Raw genomic sequence first — 18,548 nt, 5'->3', positions numbered from 1 at the left:
GTACAAATTGGGAGAAAATGCACTCAGATTCTAAGAACAAAATCCTAGCCTCTACCAACAGCCCCAGGAAACAGGGGCTTCACCACACAAAAACAGCAGAGTTACTCCAAGGCCACTACTACAGGCTTGTGGTTGCAGAAGTGCCCGTAGCTGTTGCTGCTCCCTGGGAATAGCTTGGTTGTGTGTAATCATGGATCTACACTCCTCCTCTTCCTCAGACCTATCTCTGGCTCATCTCAACAAACTCCTTGTGTGCTGACCTACAAGGGGTCCTCACCAAGCAGAAAGTGGAGACCCCCTACACAGGCTATTTACCACCAGCATCTCAACTCCAAGTAGTAGATCTGCATTGATTCCATTGTATTCAAGGCCTTCCACGGCTGCAGAGGAGGAGGGGGAGGATTTGTCCCACAGGGACTAGGGCCATGCTTCAGCAAGGTACTACAATATGTGCCTATCTTTAAGCACCTCAGCAGTCACACTGAAGTCACTGGGACTACTCACATATTTAAGGTATGCAGGTGCAAACATATCTTGTTGAACTGGGCCTAGTCTAGTACAATTAAATCATCTACATCAACACAATATTTAGTCAGCCTCAAAGGTAAGTTAAAAAGTAGTTTTGAGTACTGTTCCTGCCTCTGAATTCTACTGCAAATTTTTGTGGCAATCACATTTTTTTAAAAAAACATGTTTTTATTATTTATTATTATTATCATCATTTGTCTTGTGGTAGCACAGACGAGCCCCAGTCATGGACTAGGACCCATTGTGCTAGGTGCTGTACAAACACAGAATAAAAAGATGGTCCCACTCTCTTGTGTGAAAGATCCATACAAACAACTGGGGAAACTGAGTGACTGAGTATGGAAAATGTCATCAAATGCACAAAGTAAAGAAACTGGCAAATATGGGGAAAATGTCTACACTCTTTTTTGTATTATAGCAATCTTAGTGTCAGTAACAGTAGTAGGTAAAAACATTTTATCAGTAGTACAGTTTTTTTAGTTGAGAACATCCAATACTAAAGAGCTAGTCAGTAATTTGTAAAAATAAATACATGAAAACCATAGACCCAACTCTCTAACTAGCCAAATGTTGAGTATAAAAGTACCTGTAATCAGAGCTTGTCATCTTCTGTAAATATTGCTTTCCAGACAGTGCAGAGGCAGACTCCTCCTGGTTACCGAACTCTTCTTTATTTTCATTGCATTAGGTTGTTGGTGTGGCTCAAGCTATCAATAAGAAATCTGGAATTGGTGGGATATTCACAGAGCAAGATGAAAAGGTATAAGGGATGTGGAGAGAGAGAGAGAGAAAGAATGTGTGTGTGTATCAGTGGTTTTCTTTTATGACAGCTAGAAATTTTGAAGTTATCCAAACTGCACTAATCTTTGAATAAGTAAAAAATGGTTTGATGAAACTGAGGCATTGCAGAAATGTCAATGTGAATCAATTTAATTTCTGAGTCAGTTTGGTTTCTCTCTTCTATTAGGATTCACGTTTCCATGCTTTACTGAATGTATTATAAAGGGGTGTAGGCTTAACAGCTAGTAGTTGAAGTCACCTTATCTCAAAGAAATGTCACAGTGGGCACTCGGTAGCAGCTTAACATTAAAACTAAAACTTGCCAAGCAACTTTTAAAATTACTACATAACAATTTCTGTGTACACTAGTTGTAGAAAGAAATAAAGCACTGGATAAATTACAGTCATGTCTGACATAATCAGTAGTGCACAAAGCACATAGATTCTGAACTGTCACATTGCAGGCACTTTCAGAATGCTCTCAGATTTAACAGGCAAACTGTGGTGCACCATGAAAGGCTTAAGTCAGGCCGAAGAAGTTGACTTAAGCCTTGGCAATAACAAAGTAAGAATTTACTCCTTCCCTGTAACAATGGAATGCATAATGAACATATGCAGGACATCAGAATTAATCCCTTTCCTGAAGAGAAACAGCTCTTGGCTTTGCTACTTAAGCAAGATTCGATTTCCACTTTGAAAAATATTTAATTCCTTATATACTAGATGCTCATTTTGTGTGTTCAGTTTTTAATGGTGAGATTTTGGTTGGGTTGGATCCCCAAAGCTGCTTCTTATTCCAATACAGTTCTCCCAGTATAAAACATGAAGATCAATCATTGGTTTCTAAAAAAGATGGGAGATTCCTGAAGAAATGGCAATAAGAGATCAAGACTAACCAAAAAAAACATGTTATGTATAATATATATACATAACCTTCAAAAATAACCTTCAACATACCAATTACTACCACAAAGTGAAAACAAAAAAATGCAGTGTGTATATCTTTGTTTAGATATCAAGGGTTTTTTGTTTTGTTTTTTTCCAAATGCTTAAATTTAATTGGGAGTATTACTCCTGAGGGCATTATGCACCAAAAAAAAAAAAAAATTCTGTGCAAAAAATAAATAAATAAAAATTCTGCGTACTGTATTTTAAAATTCTGCAAAATTCTGCAAATTTTATTTGTCAAATAAATGTGGAGGCTCCAGCATGGCATTGGGGAGCACAGGCCACTGGCTGCACAAAGGTGGAAGATCACTGTGCTGTGGTGGGGGCCAGCAGCTCAGCCAGGAGAGGGCCTTCAGGGGCTGGGGGCTGGTGGCTTGGCTCAGCTGGGGTGGGGGGGCCGGTTGCTCAGCCCAGTGTGACTGGGGTGGGCAGGTTCGGGCTCCTCTGGTTGCGGGGGAACCCTCAGGGCTTCTCCTGGTGGGGGGGGGGGGTTTGGGGGCTTTGTTGTGCGAGGGAGGGGGGCCTTGGACAGAAGGGGTGGAGTCGGTGGGCTAGCCTTCCCAAAGCAGGGGTTCACCTACTGCCCATGATTGGAGGGTTACTGCATAAGTTGCACAGATAATAAGGCACATACCAAAGACCATTGTTTCTTCTTTCTGTGTATTTACAGGTTGACCACAAAACTGTACTGCCAGAGTTCTGGCCATAGCCAGGATGATTTGATGGACTTTTATTAAAAGATATAAATAAACATTAATATTGAAGCTGAAAGCTTGGAAAGAGAAAATAACAAAAACCTGGTTCTTCAGACACATCCAGTGGGCATTTTGGATGTGAAAATACAACCTTGTTAGAAACATTTAATTATCTGTTTTTCAGGATTTTGCTGCTTATCTGGCATTTTGTGGAATTGTTCTTTACAATGCTCAGCTATATGAGACATCACTGCTTGAAAACAGGCGTAATCAGGTATGTCCAACAGGTTTATTCCAACCTGGGATGTGGCATTTGTGATGGGCAGGTAGTAGTTAGTGCTTGTTATCTACAGCTTCTGACTTTCACCATATGGTAGATGTTCCTTGCAAACGTTAATTATTTATATGTCTCCTTGTGGGGCTTCCTGTGCCTCTATTAAAACCCTAGTACCAGCTGGGATACTGGGCTGGCAGCAAAATATTGAGTACATTTCAGATTTTTTTAAATTAATGCTTAAAATTTAATTGGGAGCATGCTGCTTTAATACTTCATCTAGAGAGTTATTCCTGGACTCTGTGCACCTTGTGGAGGGCTGTGCATAAATACCTATAAATTCCTTCCTCATCAGTAACCTGGGCTCTTCATAAAGTCAGAATGTGTCTTGCTGCATGTATTCCAGAGTGTGAGGCTTGTATAGCTCAAGCATTTCTGCGAAAGTTATCTTCATTCAGCCTGTTAGACTCCCTTATACTCACAAACAACCACTTACTGTATCTGCAGTAACAGTGGGAAGCAGAGCTGATCTCTCTCTGTGTGTTTCTAATTATGCATCTTTTAGCCATCCTCTTTGTTAAAGAGTTATTTATACCACTGCTTTTTATTGAGGAAAGAATCTGGATCCACCACACACAATATGAAAAAAGGCGTGTAGAAACAAATGGGCAGAAACTGTTCCAAAGCTTTCCAGTAGGGTAAAATTTCAAACTTGTTCCTTGAGTTTACAGATCAATAAACGTGTCGGGCTAGATTCTCACACCTGGTTCCATACCCTTTGTGCCATGTGAGTGGGGAACAGGTGATATAATCTGGCCATATCTGGCTGGTTGAGAATTCTCCCAGCAGCATCTCCTAAGTCTATCAGGCTATAGTTAGATACTGTATCTAGCTAGCTACACTCTTTGCCTCTCTCATAAAAGGTGTTCACAATGGATGCCATTAATGACATCCCACATAGCCTGTTGCTCTGCAAAAACTTAAATTAAAATGTATTCAGGTGACCAAAGTTATCAGACTGGGAAAAAAATCCAAGAGGGTAATAAATATAATTATCGTTTAACTCATAGTTATTAGAATTTTCACAAAGGGTTTCTTTTTGTCTAGGTGCTTCTTGATCTTGCTAGCTTGATTTTTGAAGAGCAACAATGTTTGGAAGTAATTTTGAAGAAGATAGCTGCAACTATAATTTCCTTCATGCAGGTGCAGAGGTGCACCATTTTCATAGTAGATGAAGATTGCACTGTGAGTATCAAGTGTGACTTAGTTTAAAGGGAGTAGTGCTCTCGTTCTTTAGAGGCCCCTTGGGTCAGCTTCTCTATTTCCTTCCTCCATTTTGATTTGATCACATTTTGCACCCACTTTGCACAATTTAAATTACTACGTAAGTGCAAGGAACTGGAGAATCAGGCCTCCACTATAAAGAAGAGGGAAGACAAAAAGACAATGGTTGCAGTGTACTCTTTTGCTCACAGTAGCAGATTCCTTCTGTCCACACTTCTTTTACTAGCCTTCCATCACTGATCCACTCCAACATTTTCTTCTCCCATTCTCATGCGTCCTCACCTCTGTTTGTATGACATCCTTTCAGTTTGGATGTCAGTTCTTCGGGGCATGACCTCTCTCTGGGTCAGATTCTGTGGTTTGGTGCAGCCATTTTGCACTGCCAGGTGGTGTAATCTGTCCCTAAGGTCATCTGAACCATCCCAGAGAGGATCACCTCCAGGGGTAGTATACTTCTCCCATGATAGAGAGCTGACATGAGCTGTTACATCACTCACTCGCTCTGTGGCTGGTGTAGCAGGGAAAAGGGGATTGGCCGGAGGAAGAATGACATGGCCAAGACCACCTGCTCTAAATGAGACCTTGGCTTCACTTTGGGCCCTTTGTGGCCATTGCAGCCCAACATAAATTAGAGCATCCCTTGAATAAAGCTCAGGAGAAACTGCCCTGCAGAGCAGTACTAGCATCACAGGAAAGCAAAAGAGAGATTTATGTGACCTATGCTCCCATTTGCATATGCACTCTCACACACACACGCTCTCTCTGATCTATGCTCTGTGCAATTTAGCCAAAACCCAAGGTCTGGCCCAGTTCCTCTCTGTGCCTCACTTTCTCATCTATACAATGGCGATAATGATAATTCCCTGCCTCACAGGGGTATGTGAGGATAAATTCATTGGTGTTTGCAAAATGCTCAGATACTACAGTGATAAGAAGCCATAAGGAGATCTAGCAATACATTTAAGGCTTATTGTTGCTCCTGGGACTCTCTACATCTAAGAAAAGTGACATGACTGAGGTTGATCGCAAATACACTCTTAGTCTGGAATTGTAAATGTTAAAATAGACTCTTTGCTAACAGTTAGCTCCAGAGCTATTTGTGAACATGCCTGCCCTCACTTGGGGTGAATGTTCCCTGGAGATGCAAGGGATTTCAGTGACACAGGGAGGTTATATTTCCCTGTTCTGGCCAGAATTGTCATGGGGTGGGTGGGGGTAGGGAGTGTAAAATACAAGGATTTCTCTCTTTTCCGCCTTAAGGCAGACTCTGTGTAAATAATTGCAGCTGACTTTCTCCTTATTACTATTGATACTGTTAATCAGAATTACGAATATTACTAGTTTCCATCCAATAAGAATCCTTTTTGTATTTATAGGATTCATTTTCTAGTGTGTTTCACATGGAGTTTGAAGAATTAGACGATTCAGCTGATGTCCTGAAGAGGTAAAATAACTTGATATGAATTTCTGTTCATTACAGGCAAATGGAAATGACTGAAGAGTCTTTGCTTTTACTAACTTTTCATGACAAATAACTTCAATAAATAGAATTAGGCAATGCGTTATTATCTGCTGGAGGCTTTTACCCTGAGATATGCATGCAGTGTTCCCATTGGTCTCAGCAGAGCTGGTCACACAGTTGTGTCTGAGGGCAGCTTTGTTTAATTTTCTTCATTTCATGCAGTGTTTTCAAAGTTAAATACTCCTGGATAAGGTGTGCTCTATACCTTTTTCCTGTTAACTATCTCCCCAAAAGCCTGTTAGCCTTCATTTTAAATGTAATTGTTTTAGATTTTGATAACAGTTTTAACATCACAAGTATTTTCTTCGAAAGAAAGAGAAATTAAAGCAACACAGAAAATTGTACCACCCAGCACAACCAACTTTCAATGGCCCCTAGAGTATGGCCCCCATAGCCCCCTAAACGTGGCTCTAAGCACAGAATGGGAAGTATGGCACATTAATGCAGCCTTTTTCTGTGGATTTAGAAGGGATGGGAACCTAGAGGAGTATACAGGGCTTTCCCATGCCACCTTTTGCTTGTCCTGTCCTGCTCTGCAGAGACCAGCAGAAGGGTCATTGGTAGTAAGCAGCAGTATGTGAGCCAGAGTACACCGTACCATCCTATCCTGCATGCATACAATGTCATTCTCCAGTTATAGAGCCTTTACAGAAATATTTCTACCCTGCCACTTAGTGGAATGCCTTGCTAGCTTACATTTCAAGCAGGGCAGGTGTCGGAACCTTAGGAAAATCTAAAATTTTTGGGTGTGGTTTTAAATGCTGAAAATAATCTAGAAAATAAAGTTAGAATGTTGCAGGTAAAACTTCACGTAAACAAAATATTTTCATATAGACTTTCATATTGGGGGGCAAAGTCCAATATTAAATCAGTTTAATTCCACCGCATCGTTTTTGTTAGTCTCTAAGGTGCGACAAGGACTCCTCGTTGTTTTTGCTGATACAGACTAACACGGCCACCACTCTGAAACTTAATAATTTAGTACCCTAGGAGTTCTGGTTAGGCCTTAATTCTGATTACATGGCTTTGCATAACAGCGGCACCTACTGGTTAAACATGTATTATTACTATTATTTTATTATTATTATTATTATTTATTAAAAAATTGCAATAGTTCCCAGCGACCTCAATCAAGATTACACCCCACTGTGCTATCATCATCATCATGTTCCTATTATGCCTCTGGCGTTTAGGGCAGTGACGAAGCTCCTCCACTCCTGTCTGTTTCTGGCAAGTCTTTCAATTGTTCCCCAGCTGTGCTCCAGGTTTTTCAGCTTGGCTTCCACAGCTCTTCGCCATGTTGGTTTTGCTTACCTTCAGGTGTTCATCTTATTGCTACTCTGGTGATGGAATCAGTTTCCATCCGAAGCACATGGCCAATCCATCTCCAACGCCTCCTGGCAATGATGGTGCTCAGATCCTCTTGGCTGCACTGTGTCAACAGATCTTGGTTTGAGATTGTTCTGGGCCAGAAGATATGGAAGCACTGTACAAATACACAAGATAATATGATCCCTTTCACAACAAGCTTATAAGTATGGCCCTGATCCTGCAATGACTTAAGTGTGTGTTTAACTTTAGGCATATGAATAAAGTCTTGAAGTCCCTTGAAGCCAATTAGGGACTACTCATGTGCCTAAAGTTACATACATACTTATATCTTTGTAGGGTCACAGTCTAAGAAAGAGTTTGCAGCCTACAAATAGCTGTACCAAAAGACTACCCTGTAGGTCTGTGCAGATGTACAAAACACAGGAATTCAGTTCAGGTAGGCACAAACTTCTAGTCTGGAATTTACCCGTGAGAACCATTCACTAGAAGTGCAAACAGCTTTGCTCAGTTGTAGTAATCATAGTAGAAGCCATCTGTATTTAATTAGTGCAGTACTTTTAATCAAAGGATATCAAAGTACTTTACAAAGGTGGGTAAGTATTATTCCCATTTTATAGGTAGGGAAACTGAGGCACAAGGTGGTGATTGGCAGAATCAGGGCTAGAATCCAGCATCCTGACTTCCAAGCCCCTTTTGCAATAACTCCAGGACACCATTCACTTAATTATTCAATCTGGATAAAAAGAAAAGTCAGAGGCAATAACTGAATTAACGTGCCCATATTAAATAGATTCTGAATTTAACCTCAGTCAGAGAATCTGTACATAAAATGCTGGAATATCATCCATTCTCTAACTTTTTCTATTTATTACAAAAATGTTATTTTATGAAGCACTGAGGGCTAACTTTTCAAAAGCATGAAATTAAGTTGTACACAGGGCACACTATTGGATATGCAATGTACAGCATCCAGTTTGAGCATTTTGTGCTCAACTGACCTCTTTTTGCTGTTGACTGTTTCACATATGCAATTCTCGCACATATGTTTGAAAATTCAGCCCAAAGATTCTGGCTCAAGATGGCAAAAGGTTTTGGTCTATTTTGGGACTTGGACTACATGCCAGCACCAGAGAGTAAAGAGGGAATGCTTGCTTACTCCCTCTCTAGAGCAGGTGGGTGGCAAATGGGCAGGCCTTGGCTTCTTCCATTCATACTTCTCTCCTGCTTGCCGGCGCATGCTTCTGAGAGTAGTTTATTGCTTGTAGAGGCCAGCAGTGAAGTCTTCTCTCAGGCTGAGAGCAAGGGAAGCAGGGAGGGAATTTTGGTCCACTGAGTCATAATTCCTTCCCTGAAATATTCCTGGGGCAGCACAGCTATGTGCCGCCCTTTATGGTGGGCTGTCTTATGATCCATCCAGACCACTGAAGGCTGATGCTCTAAAGTCACAGTTTCAGGGGTCATAAAAGGCACAGTGACATGCATTAGGTAGAATAAATTATTATAAAAGGTACTCTCTGATACTCATCACATAATCCGTGAGCTGAGTTGAGCCCAAAATCAGGCCAGTCTTCCGAAGTGCAGGGTTTGTCCCTAAATAACAGAATTTGTTATATAGAAAAGAATGCTTTCCTGTCTCCAGTGTTGTGCATGGATACTTTGGACATGTGCATTTACATCTGAAAAATAATAGAATCCTACTCACAAGTCAAAGAGAAAATGGAGAAGCCTGATGGGAACAGGTATATCGATAGAAGATGGGCGGTCGGGGAAGGGCTAGGACAAGAATGAAAGTGTCGTAATTAAATACATAAGTATTTAGCAATTAAAAAAGAGATGATTGATTTTGTAAAGTTATTTTAGGCCCCGATTTGGGAGAAACAGATGTTCTGTGTCAATAATGCAATCCCCATGCAATTAATTGTTCGTTCATTCATTCTAAGAACACATTTTACATGAACTTGAAAGCAGAAAATTCATAAATGTTGCCATCTGCTCTCAGTTGAGAAATATGTGAATTTCATCTATTATTGATTTTCAAATGTATCAGATTTCTAGATAAATATTATTTTTGAAGTGCTCTATTTCTGTGAACATGCATTCAGCTGGTTGAGGTAACATCTTTTATTGGACCAACGTCACTCATCTTGTCTCTAATATCTTGGGACTGATATGGCTACAACTAAATGGCATATATTCATCTGTCATTCATTTTTATCCTTCATTCTTGTAGACTACATTGATTTATTCCTAAATTTAGTATTTTTAATACATCTCTAACTATCCTAACATTTAAGAGTATAATTTCCTCTGGATGCTTACACAAGACATAACTACGTTTTACAGCTTATCTACATCAGAAAGTTGCACTGGTTTATCTTAAATAAGTTTTTAAACCAATTTAGTTAAATTGGTGCAGATCCCTGTATGGATGCTTATATTTCAGTTGAAATCAGGCTTATTTCAGTTGAGCTTTAATCAGTTAGCGACAAGTTTAAACTAAACTGAAATAAGCCAAACTTAAATCAAAATGTCTGCACAGGGGTTTGCACTAAAACAGTTAATTTTTAAACTTGAATTATACTCGTGCAGCTTTCTCATGTAGACAAGTCCTTATCAGAACCACAAATATGTAGAGAGAACTTGTATGAATTTTAATAGAAGTCACTTGCGTGCCTGGAGTGCTAAATACACCTACACATCTCCCGCATTTCAGTTGTAATTGAGTAAACAGAATAAACACATGCATCAGAGATAAGAGTTATAATGTTACTCTCAGAATATTGTTATTTGTTTGGTCTTTTGTAGTGATGTGCACAGTATGGAATGGCTGGACATCATCATCTCTGTTAGCTCAATTTAAATGAGACGTGGATATGCAAAATTGGGCTGTCTGAGTCACCTAACTGTAGCACAGCCTACGATTATGTGTTGGGTTGGACATGATGGTGGATCTGGGCTTGGGAATTGATCACACCTTTCCCTTTGATTTACACATGATATATTTTACATTTGCTTAGAATTATTGCATGTCCCAGTGTCATATAAAGAATACCATGAATAATATCTGTCTGTCCTTGCTGTTCCATCAGGGACTATGATGCAAACAAAATAAATTATATGTATGCTCAGTATGTCAAGAATACCATGGAGCCTCTTAATATACCAGATGTCTGCAAAGACAGAAGATTTCCATGGACAGTAAGTAAAGTGAAATTGGGTTCGGAATCCAGTAATAAAAGACACAGATGATTTTTTGTGCACCTTTCATATATGACCAAGTCTTGTGTGTGCTACCCTTATTACTACTGTCATTGCTGTTTTTATTGACTGCCGATGCTCAGAACTGTTTAAACTTAGAGGAAGATACGGTGCCTGGCCCAAGAAGTTTACAGACAATACAGTTCTGACACACAGGGGGCCAGGGGGGCCAGAAGATGGATTCATCACAAAGAAAATCAGTATAAAAATAAATCTAACTTTACTTATTTACTAGAGAATACATTTCCTAGGCCAAGAGAAAGTATGTTCTAAGGGAGGTTTGAATGAAGACAGGATGGAGGCTTTCCACATCAATCCTGAGGACTGGCCACCACAGTTTGCTGTAAGATTTGGGAGTAGACTCAGAAGTTCTTTCTCTCACTTTTGGTGTGGGAGAGGTTAGCCATGATACAGATGTGAACTGTTTGCTGTTCTGAGGGAGGTGCAACTGCACTTCTCTTCAACACCTCATGCTTCCCAGTCCACAGAGCAGCACCAGGAAGAGCCAGCTTGTAGCAGGGTGTCCCAGGGTGACCACTTGGATAGAAACTCGAGATTTAGGAAGGAAGGGACAATTGGTAACAAACAGACCAGTGTAGTGAATGCCCAAGCAACAGCTCTAGTGCCTTGGCGTCCCTATCAGCAAAAAGCAAACCTGTGCCTCTTACTCCCAGAACAGTGCCTGGAAAGTCACCTGGTCGTCTTGTTACACTTTTGCAAAGGCAGGTTGGTTTATTATAAGCTAATACATTTGTAGGAAGCCTCTTAGACAGTGGATGAGGGAGAGAGTTGGTGGGGGGAGGGAGTGTATTACTGTCAATAGATGGGCTTCCACTATACTCTCTCCCTTCTGGGGTTAAGCAGCAAGCAGGGCAGAAGGTACAATGTCCAACAAGATTGTTCCAATAACTGGATAATAGGGGCTGCTGGAGAGTTATGCAGTGCTTCCACTTTCAGCTGTGCATGGTTTAGTCACACTGGGAGCTAAGTGCTCTGCACTTTGCAGGATAGAGCCCACAACTAGCCCCATTTAATAGCTCATCGTGGGGGCGGGAGGTACAAAATAGATGTCCTGGATTAGGTAGACAAAGAAATAGGTTACTATTTGGCAGAAAATTTAAAATACATAAAAGAAACATTTTGGGACCAGTTTCAAACAGGTGTTTGTTTAGGACAAGCCCTTTGATTTGGCAGCAGAATTTGAATTTTCTGCTCATGCAGAAATGCATTGTTCTCTGGACTCTAAATGATTTATTATGCCGAAGAAAAATGTCGACATGTGTTTACTTCTAGATACATGTGCACACATGGACAAAGAAGAAACAGTAGTACTTCTGGAGAGGAATTCTGGATAATCTATTTTTTCAGCACAATGACATTGAGTCCATATCTTATACTCCTTTCCTGTCTATTCTCCCTCCCTCCATTTCTCCAAACAACTGATCATTGGTCTATTTCCTATAAGCTGTGTGCCTTGTGGGGTGCTTCAAAGTTCACTCAAGTCAATGGAGAGACTCCATGGGCCTTGGATTAGGCCACATAGGAACATTACCTTGGGGGCCATTGGTTCCCCTCCTCCTCCAAGCACTTAACTAGCTTTCATGAAAGCCCTCCTTCAGTTTCTCTCAACTGTAATTGCTGGAGAGTTAGGAGCAAAGGAACATTTGGGACAAATAATGGTTGCAGCTTGGAAAAAAGGTTAATGGTTTAAACACTAAATAATAGGGGAATCAGTGGAAGAGACAGGAGAAGAGGAAACAGAAGAGTGGCAAGAACAGAAGGAAATATTAGGGAGGGACAAAAGAGGAGAAAGTGGGAAGAAAAAATGGAGTGACCATGGCCAGAAGGAAAGGACATGCATGAAGAGGGAAGAATAAGAGTAAAAAACAGATCTACATGGAGTGGATAGGATAATTTTCACCACTGACTCAAGTTAATGGAAAAACTTGTCACCTAACCAAGTAGAAACCTTGTGCATGGCTAACACTTTAGAAGGGCAGCATGCAAGGTCGCACTTCGGTCCACACGGGCATAGAAAATAACTGATGTCTGTGTGTCATTTTGAGGAAAGCAAGCAAATCTTTGGTTGATTGCTGATGTTCAAAGATGGAGAATTGGTGTATGGGGATGAGAGATGAATCATGAAATCAAGGTTCCCTACCAGTTTCTTTTCTCTCCATCCCAGTTTGGGCTTTAGGACTCTCGATAACCCCCAAAGCATTATTAGCTCACTTTTCATCAGCACCCTGCAACTGTTGCAAATTGTTGTATTTATAATGATTGAGCTTACCATTGAGTATTCAGACAGACATCCTCATACCTATGTAACTAACTACTGAGCAAGTGTATAAAGTGCAGCAGCAAATCTTTGAAGCTATGTGTCTGTGCACCTGAGAGGAGAGTTGAGACAATAGTTGTTACCAGCATAAATTAACACATTGCAGACAAGAGCAACACAGTATAGGTCACTGTATTCCAAACTCTGGTCTGTGAAGAGCTGGCTGGCTTCAGGGGGCTGGTGTTCCTCCTATTTTCCAGTTAATTTCACACGTATCAAGGCTCTTAATTGCATAGAAGTGCCTGGAGTCATATAAAGCATTACACATTACATCATCCCTTTGAAAGTTTTCTACAAAGCATATGCTCTCCTATACCGTAGGCAAAATGTTCCTTTATTTGTGCAATGATCGTGCCTGTAAGGCTAAAGAAAAACTAACCCAGGCAGCCAAGAATCAAAGAAACTTCTGAGCTGAAATATTAGCATGCTAATATTTTTTTCCTTCCCTTTTATGGAATCAGACATTGGGCCATGCTTTGTTCTTAGTTATCCCCATGAGATTCCAGTACTAGGTGTAACAGAGCAGAATTAGGTCTGTTTTCTTTCATTACTTAAGAATCCTCACAACTGGGGAAGTAGAGAAGGTATCTTAGAGCCCCACTAATTTCTCCTCAGCTACCCTAAGTTGAAAATCTGTCCCGAGTGTACAATACAGTCATTTTCATTCTAATGAAAGGAACTATCATAAAATGAAAAAGTGGACCCAAATGACTGAAAATTCATCTTGAAACTTTGTTATTACTCATTTATTTATTTATTATTCCCTAGTACCCATTATGATAGATGATGCACAAACACAAATGAAGACATGGTCCCTGCCCCCAAAGAGTTTATAGTGTAAGAATTACAGTTTTATAATCTGCCTTCCTTGCATGGCCTGCCAATCAGGGCTCATGAATAGATCTCTCTGTAAGTTTTTAACTATTCTTTATTTGCTTAACAGAATGAAAATGCAGAAAATGTAAACCAGCACATAAAAAGTTTGCTTTGTACACCAATAAAAAATGGGAAGAAGAATAAAGTGATAGGTATTACCATTTTGATTTGTTTACATTTCTGCTTGCACACTGCATGCCCAGTCGTTAATCAAAATATAATAACATGCATCTAACTGTTGTCTTTATGTGAGATAAAATGTATTGATATTATACTGCTGGATACTTCTGTATAATTTTGGATACTTGTGTATAATTGCCTTACTCTGGAGTAAAATCTCAGCAACATGAAATCTAAAATCACAGGAGAAAATCCTTAAGCACAATGAAATAGTTGTCATGCTTTTAATTCAGGGCACCATCATACTCCTTTCTGTCATTTTTTTACTTACTACAGATGAAAAAATACCAATAACACCTCAATTATTTTTTTCTACTTTTTCTGTTTATTTCCTTTGTGCACCTGCACTCTGCTGGTAATTATTTTCATGGTATCCCATGTAGACAGTCAGAGTTCCTTGTTCTTTGTATTGGTCTTTTGCATCGCAGTTGGTAAGAGAAAAGCTTTTCTTTAAAAAATAAGAAAATATAAAAGCCTGAGACATCTAGCATATAGACTAAGGGGGAGAAGAAGCACCTGAAACTACTTCCACCTCTTCTTTTATATTTGATTGTTTAGATTTCATGTTGATAGGGACTTCTTAACATTTACATATGCTCAATTAATGTAACAAATTATAATGTAAAAATACTAGTCTAATCAATATTGTATTGAGGAATAGGAAGGACAGTCTATGGGATGATCTCTCTAATCATCTAGCTCCTTTGTGCCATTCAGCTGGTGCAAAGAGGCCAGAACTGATCACAACTAGTCAGCAGAAAATCCCCCTGTTGGAGGGCAATGCCCAGGAGAGGTAAGTGTGCTAGTGCTGAAATCTTCACCTGTCAAACAACTCTTCTGGCATGGGAGCGTTTTGGGGACAGGGAGCAAGCGTAGTGGAGCTGCACCTATTAACCATCCAGCAACAGTGGTGCAAGTTGGAGCTCGCTCTAACGCTCATCAGGGGTCTGAGTGGCCTGATTACAGTTCTGGAAATGGTTCTGAGGAAGCCCCACACCCAGGGCAGGAAGCAGAGGTCAACCACAAGAGTGAAACCCTAAGGCTCACACATGAATTTCTACTAAGTCCTTACACACAAGAATTCCCATTGTCTCAATGGGAGTTTGGACTGATTGATTGGAATTCACTTGGGTAAAGGCTGAGCCAAAACTAGGGAAGGGCCTCAGGATCTCCTCCATAGGTATTTCACATAGCCCTAGTCTAGACTAGGAGTAAAGATGTATTTTAAAAACAACTAACATTTTAAAACTTTAATGTGGACGTAGAAAGATTTATTATAACAGGTCAAGGTAGACTCTAGTGGGTAGCCTGGGGTTCATCTCGACTAACATACCTGTTAAAATACAGCTGGCCATGCATATTGGGATTTAGGTAACTTGGAAGGCTTTGTGTAGATTCTTGAATAAAGCATACATGACCATGGAAAAATAATGGATGGGATTCTGGGTGGCACCTGTAAGAGGGGCAGCACCGAACTTGCAGCCCAAGGGATGTGAGAAGCTATGGTGGTTTTAAGCCACAGTGTGGGTCTTGATATAATGCAGACTGCCTTGGGGGCCTATATAAGTTATGACAACCTACCTATGGGCTGAAGCCCTACATGTGGTGATGCTGCCCCTGATGTGTCCCTCCTGTCCCCAGCCCCGCCCCCATCACACTCTCTACTACAAGGCTTACAAGGGAGTTCTCTGAGAGCTGTCTTACAGCTGTTTTCCTCAGTTCCAGCATCAGGAGAATCCTCCCCATGCCAGATCTGGGTGTTTGGAGTCCCTTTACACCACTCCAGACCCTTTAGCCAGAGTACAGGGCTCAGAGCTTGAGTGAGGACTCACCCTAGGTATTCTTTGTCATTAAAGTCTCCGTACCATAGGCCTTTAAATATGTTTACAGTGTGAAAATTTTCTAAAAAGAAAAGTGAATCAAACGAGAAAAAGCTACAAAGTGCATCTAATGAATGATCCAGTGACTAGGTCGTGCCAAAAGTCACGCTTCACACTCAGTACAACTTCATGAAGATCCTGCCAAGCAGCTAGATGTTACCCATATGTCAGAATAATTCAGCATCTATATCCTTTAGCTAGTGGAACAGGCCCAAGGTAATAAATGACACTTTGTCACATTTTTCATGTACTACTGATGTAATCTTTTCGTATAGTCTATAACAAGTTTTATTACAAGGTCTTGTTTGTTGTTTGAACAAAGCTGTAAATAGAAAATCTACTTCTATTCCCCTATTACACTTGTGTAAATCTAGAGTAAACTCCATTGAAATCCCTGGATTTTACTTACTGATGTAACTGTAAGTAAGTGGTGAATCAGCCTCAAAGTACAGAAAAATATCTGCAAGTGGGTGAATATAACAAATGTATGCTCTTGTGTAAAGTTACACCAGGTTTTATATTTCATACAGTTATGAGATATTTCTTTAAGAAATCAGTGGTTTCAATCATTGTAAAGTGAGATGGTTGCTACCCTGTTTTGCTTGGTGAGTACAATTGTATAATCCTTTCATGGGATCCTCATAGCTCCAGATTTTGTCTCACTTCTTTCTGCTGTTTCTCCCATTTAGTGTAAGCATCTCCATTATTGCTGTAGGTCAACCATCCATTCTTCAAGTGAGCAGTTAGTTTTCTTTTTAAAAAAAATGAAATAGGAACAAAAATAAGCGGGTTTTTATTTATAATTTTTGTTGCATTTCATGATGGTGGTCAGAATGTTTCTTTGTGTTAGTAAAGGAGCAAGCACCAGGAAAAGTTGATTTGGGGGTTAAAATGAAAATATTTAAAACATGAGCATTTGTCTCATGTTAGCCCTGGCTGGGATGATTTAACTGGGAATTGGTCCTGCTTCGAGCAGGGGGTTGGACTAGATGACCTTCAGGGGTCCCTTTCAACCCTGATATTCTATGATTCTCCTGCCACTTTCTTATTTCCTGATGAGTTTTTACACTAAGATTTACAAGGGCAGCTCATGTTTTCACCGCTTTTTCCCTGTAGCCTGCATATTACTTATACGGCTCTCAGAGCACTGACACATAATGTCTGCCCCTCCTTGCTCTTTCTAGGCTTCTACGGCTTCTGTGACAGTACAGTGGCAATGCTGTCATTGGTCCTGTAGGGTAACATTTTCAAAAGTATCTAAGTCCCATTTCAAAAGAGACTAAGGACCTTAAAGCCTGTTGACTCTCAAACAGGATTTCAGTTCCTAGATGTAAGCCATTTTTTTGAAAGTGGAACTTCAGTTCATACAGTGCATCTGCACTTCGAGCTGGAGGTGTAATTTCCAGCTCAGGTAGATATACATATGTTCACTTTGATTGAACTAGGGATCTAAAAATAACAGTGTAGTTGTAGCAGGATGGGCTAGCCACTGGAGTAAGTATATAGGGAACATTCTGTAGACAGCTAGCTTGTCCCACCACCCACATCATCACAGCTACACTTCTGTTTTTGGCATGCTAATTTGACCAAAGTGAGTGCACATACGCTACCCCAGCTGGAAATTCTACCTCCAGCTCAAAGTGTGAATGTACCCTAAAGTCACTTTGGAGCCTTTGAAAATGTTATCCCTGTTCTGTAAATTTGCAGGATTAGAAACCATGTATATGTGCCTTTTCCAGAATCAAGAAGTTACCCAAGACTATATAATGGGGACAGTTCCTGAGGGAACTGTCTTGTGTTGGTTTCTGACAGCAGTTGCCATCCAGCTTCCCTATCTCTCAGCCACCCACACCGTCGAATTCTGCAGAATCCTAAGTGTATGTTGTTTTGTAGAAAGGGGTTTCCAATGACTACATATGGGAAATGGGGGAATACTTCATAGTCAGTGCTCCTATCTCCATATGTATTTTTGGGCCTCATTTCATGGAGACAGATTGTTCTTAGTCGCCAGCTCCATGTAGCTGATGGAAACAGAAGGTCCTCAGAGAGGAATTATCTTTAACTTGTCTAGTTCTCAGGATTTACATTTATACCAGCTGCTTTTATGGGACTGTAGTGCACTGTATGATCTCTTGTTTTGAATACTCTACAATCCACAGAAAGCTGAGTTGAAGATTGAAATGATTTGGACACAGTTAGGAATTTTTCACTGTGCTTGTTACTCTGGGACAGACTTTTAACTCCTCATACAGGTTTTTCTATTGTTTGCTGTTCAAATTCATGATTAAAAGTCTCAGGCAGGCTGCATTATGTAGGTATATTTTTATTTTTAAGCTAAATGTCTCTGACAAGAACAGTAAATTTTTTTGGGAGAGCAGCTTTCTCCATCTTCAACAAAGCAAGAAAACCTTTCTGTTTGGTCTCCTTTTGGGCCTGTATACCCTTTAAATATGTGTTGAGAGCATTATAGAAACCTTCTGTGGTTTTTGTAAGTATGCCCCCCAAAAGAATTTGGGCTCCTTTAATTCTGATATGCATGGACCCACTGATGCCTCGTGGGAAAACTTTTGAAAAACATTCTATTTAGAGAATGCTTTGGCTTATATGTCATGCAGTATATTTACTGTAATTATCTCCCCCTGTTTTTATTAAT

General features: G+C 40.2%; 1 protein-coding gene across 6 annotated transcripts in view; it reads left to right on the top strand.

The window, feature by feature from the left end:
* The window catches only part of PDE5A (phosphodiesterase 5A), a 94,914-nt gene that overhangs the window by 31,489 nt on the left and 44,877 nt on the right, over window positions 1-18,548 (top strand). For all 6 annotated transcript variants that reach the window (XM_073341003.2, XM_073341002.2, XM_073341006.1 and 3 more), the window contains exons 4-9: window positions 1,217-1,288; window positions 3,136-3,225; window positions 4,333-4,470; window positions 5,886-5,953; window positions 10,453-10,561; window positions 13,903-13,987. In XM_073341003.2, coding sequence (XP_073197104.1) covers window positions 1,217-1,288; window positions 3,136-3,225; window positions 4,333-4,470; window positions 5,886-5,953; window positions 10,453-10,561; window positions 13,903-13,987 — 562 coding nt within the window. The remainder of the gene's footprint in view (window positions 1-1,216; window positions 1,289-3,135; window positions 3,226-4,332; window positions 4,471-5,885; window positions 5,954-10,452; window positions 10,562-13,902; window positions 13,988-18,548) is intronic.

Source organism: Lepidochelys kempii, chromosome 4 (genome assembly GCF_965140285.1).
Source record: "Lepidochelys kempii isolate rLepKem1 chromosome 4, rLepKem1.hap1, whole genome shotgun sequence".
In the NCBI taxonomy this organism is placed as follows: Eukaryota; Metazoa; Chordata; order Testudines; family Cheloniidae; genus Lepidochelys; species Lepidochelys kempii.
This window is presented reverse-complemented; position numbering and strand designations above follow the sequence as displayed.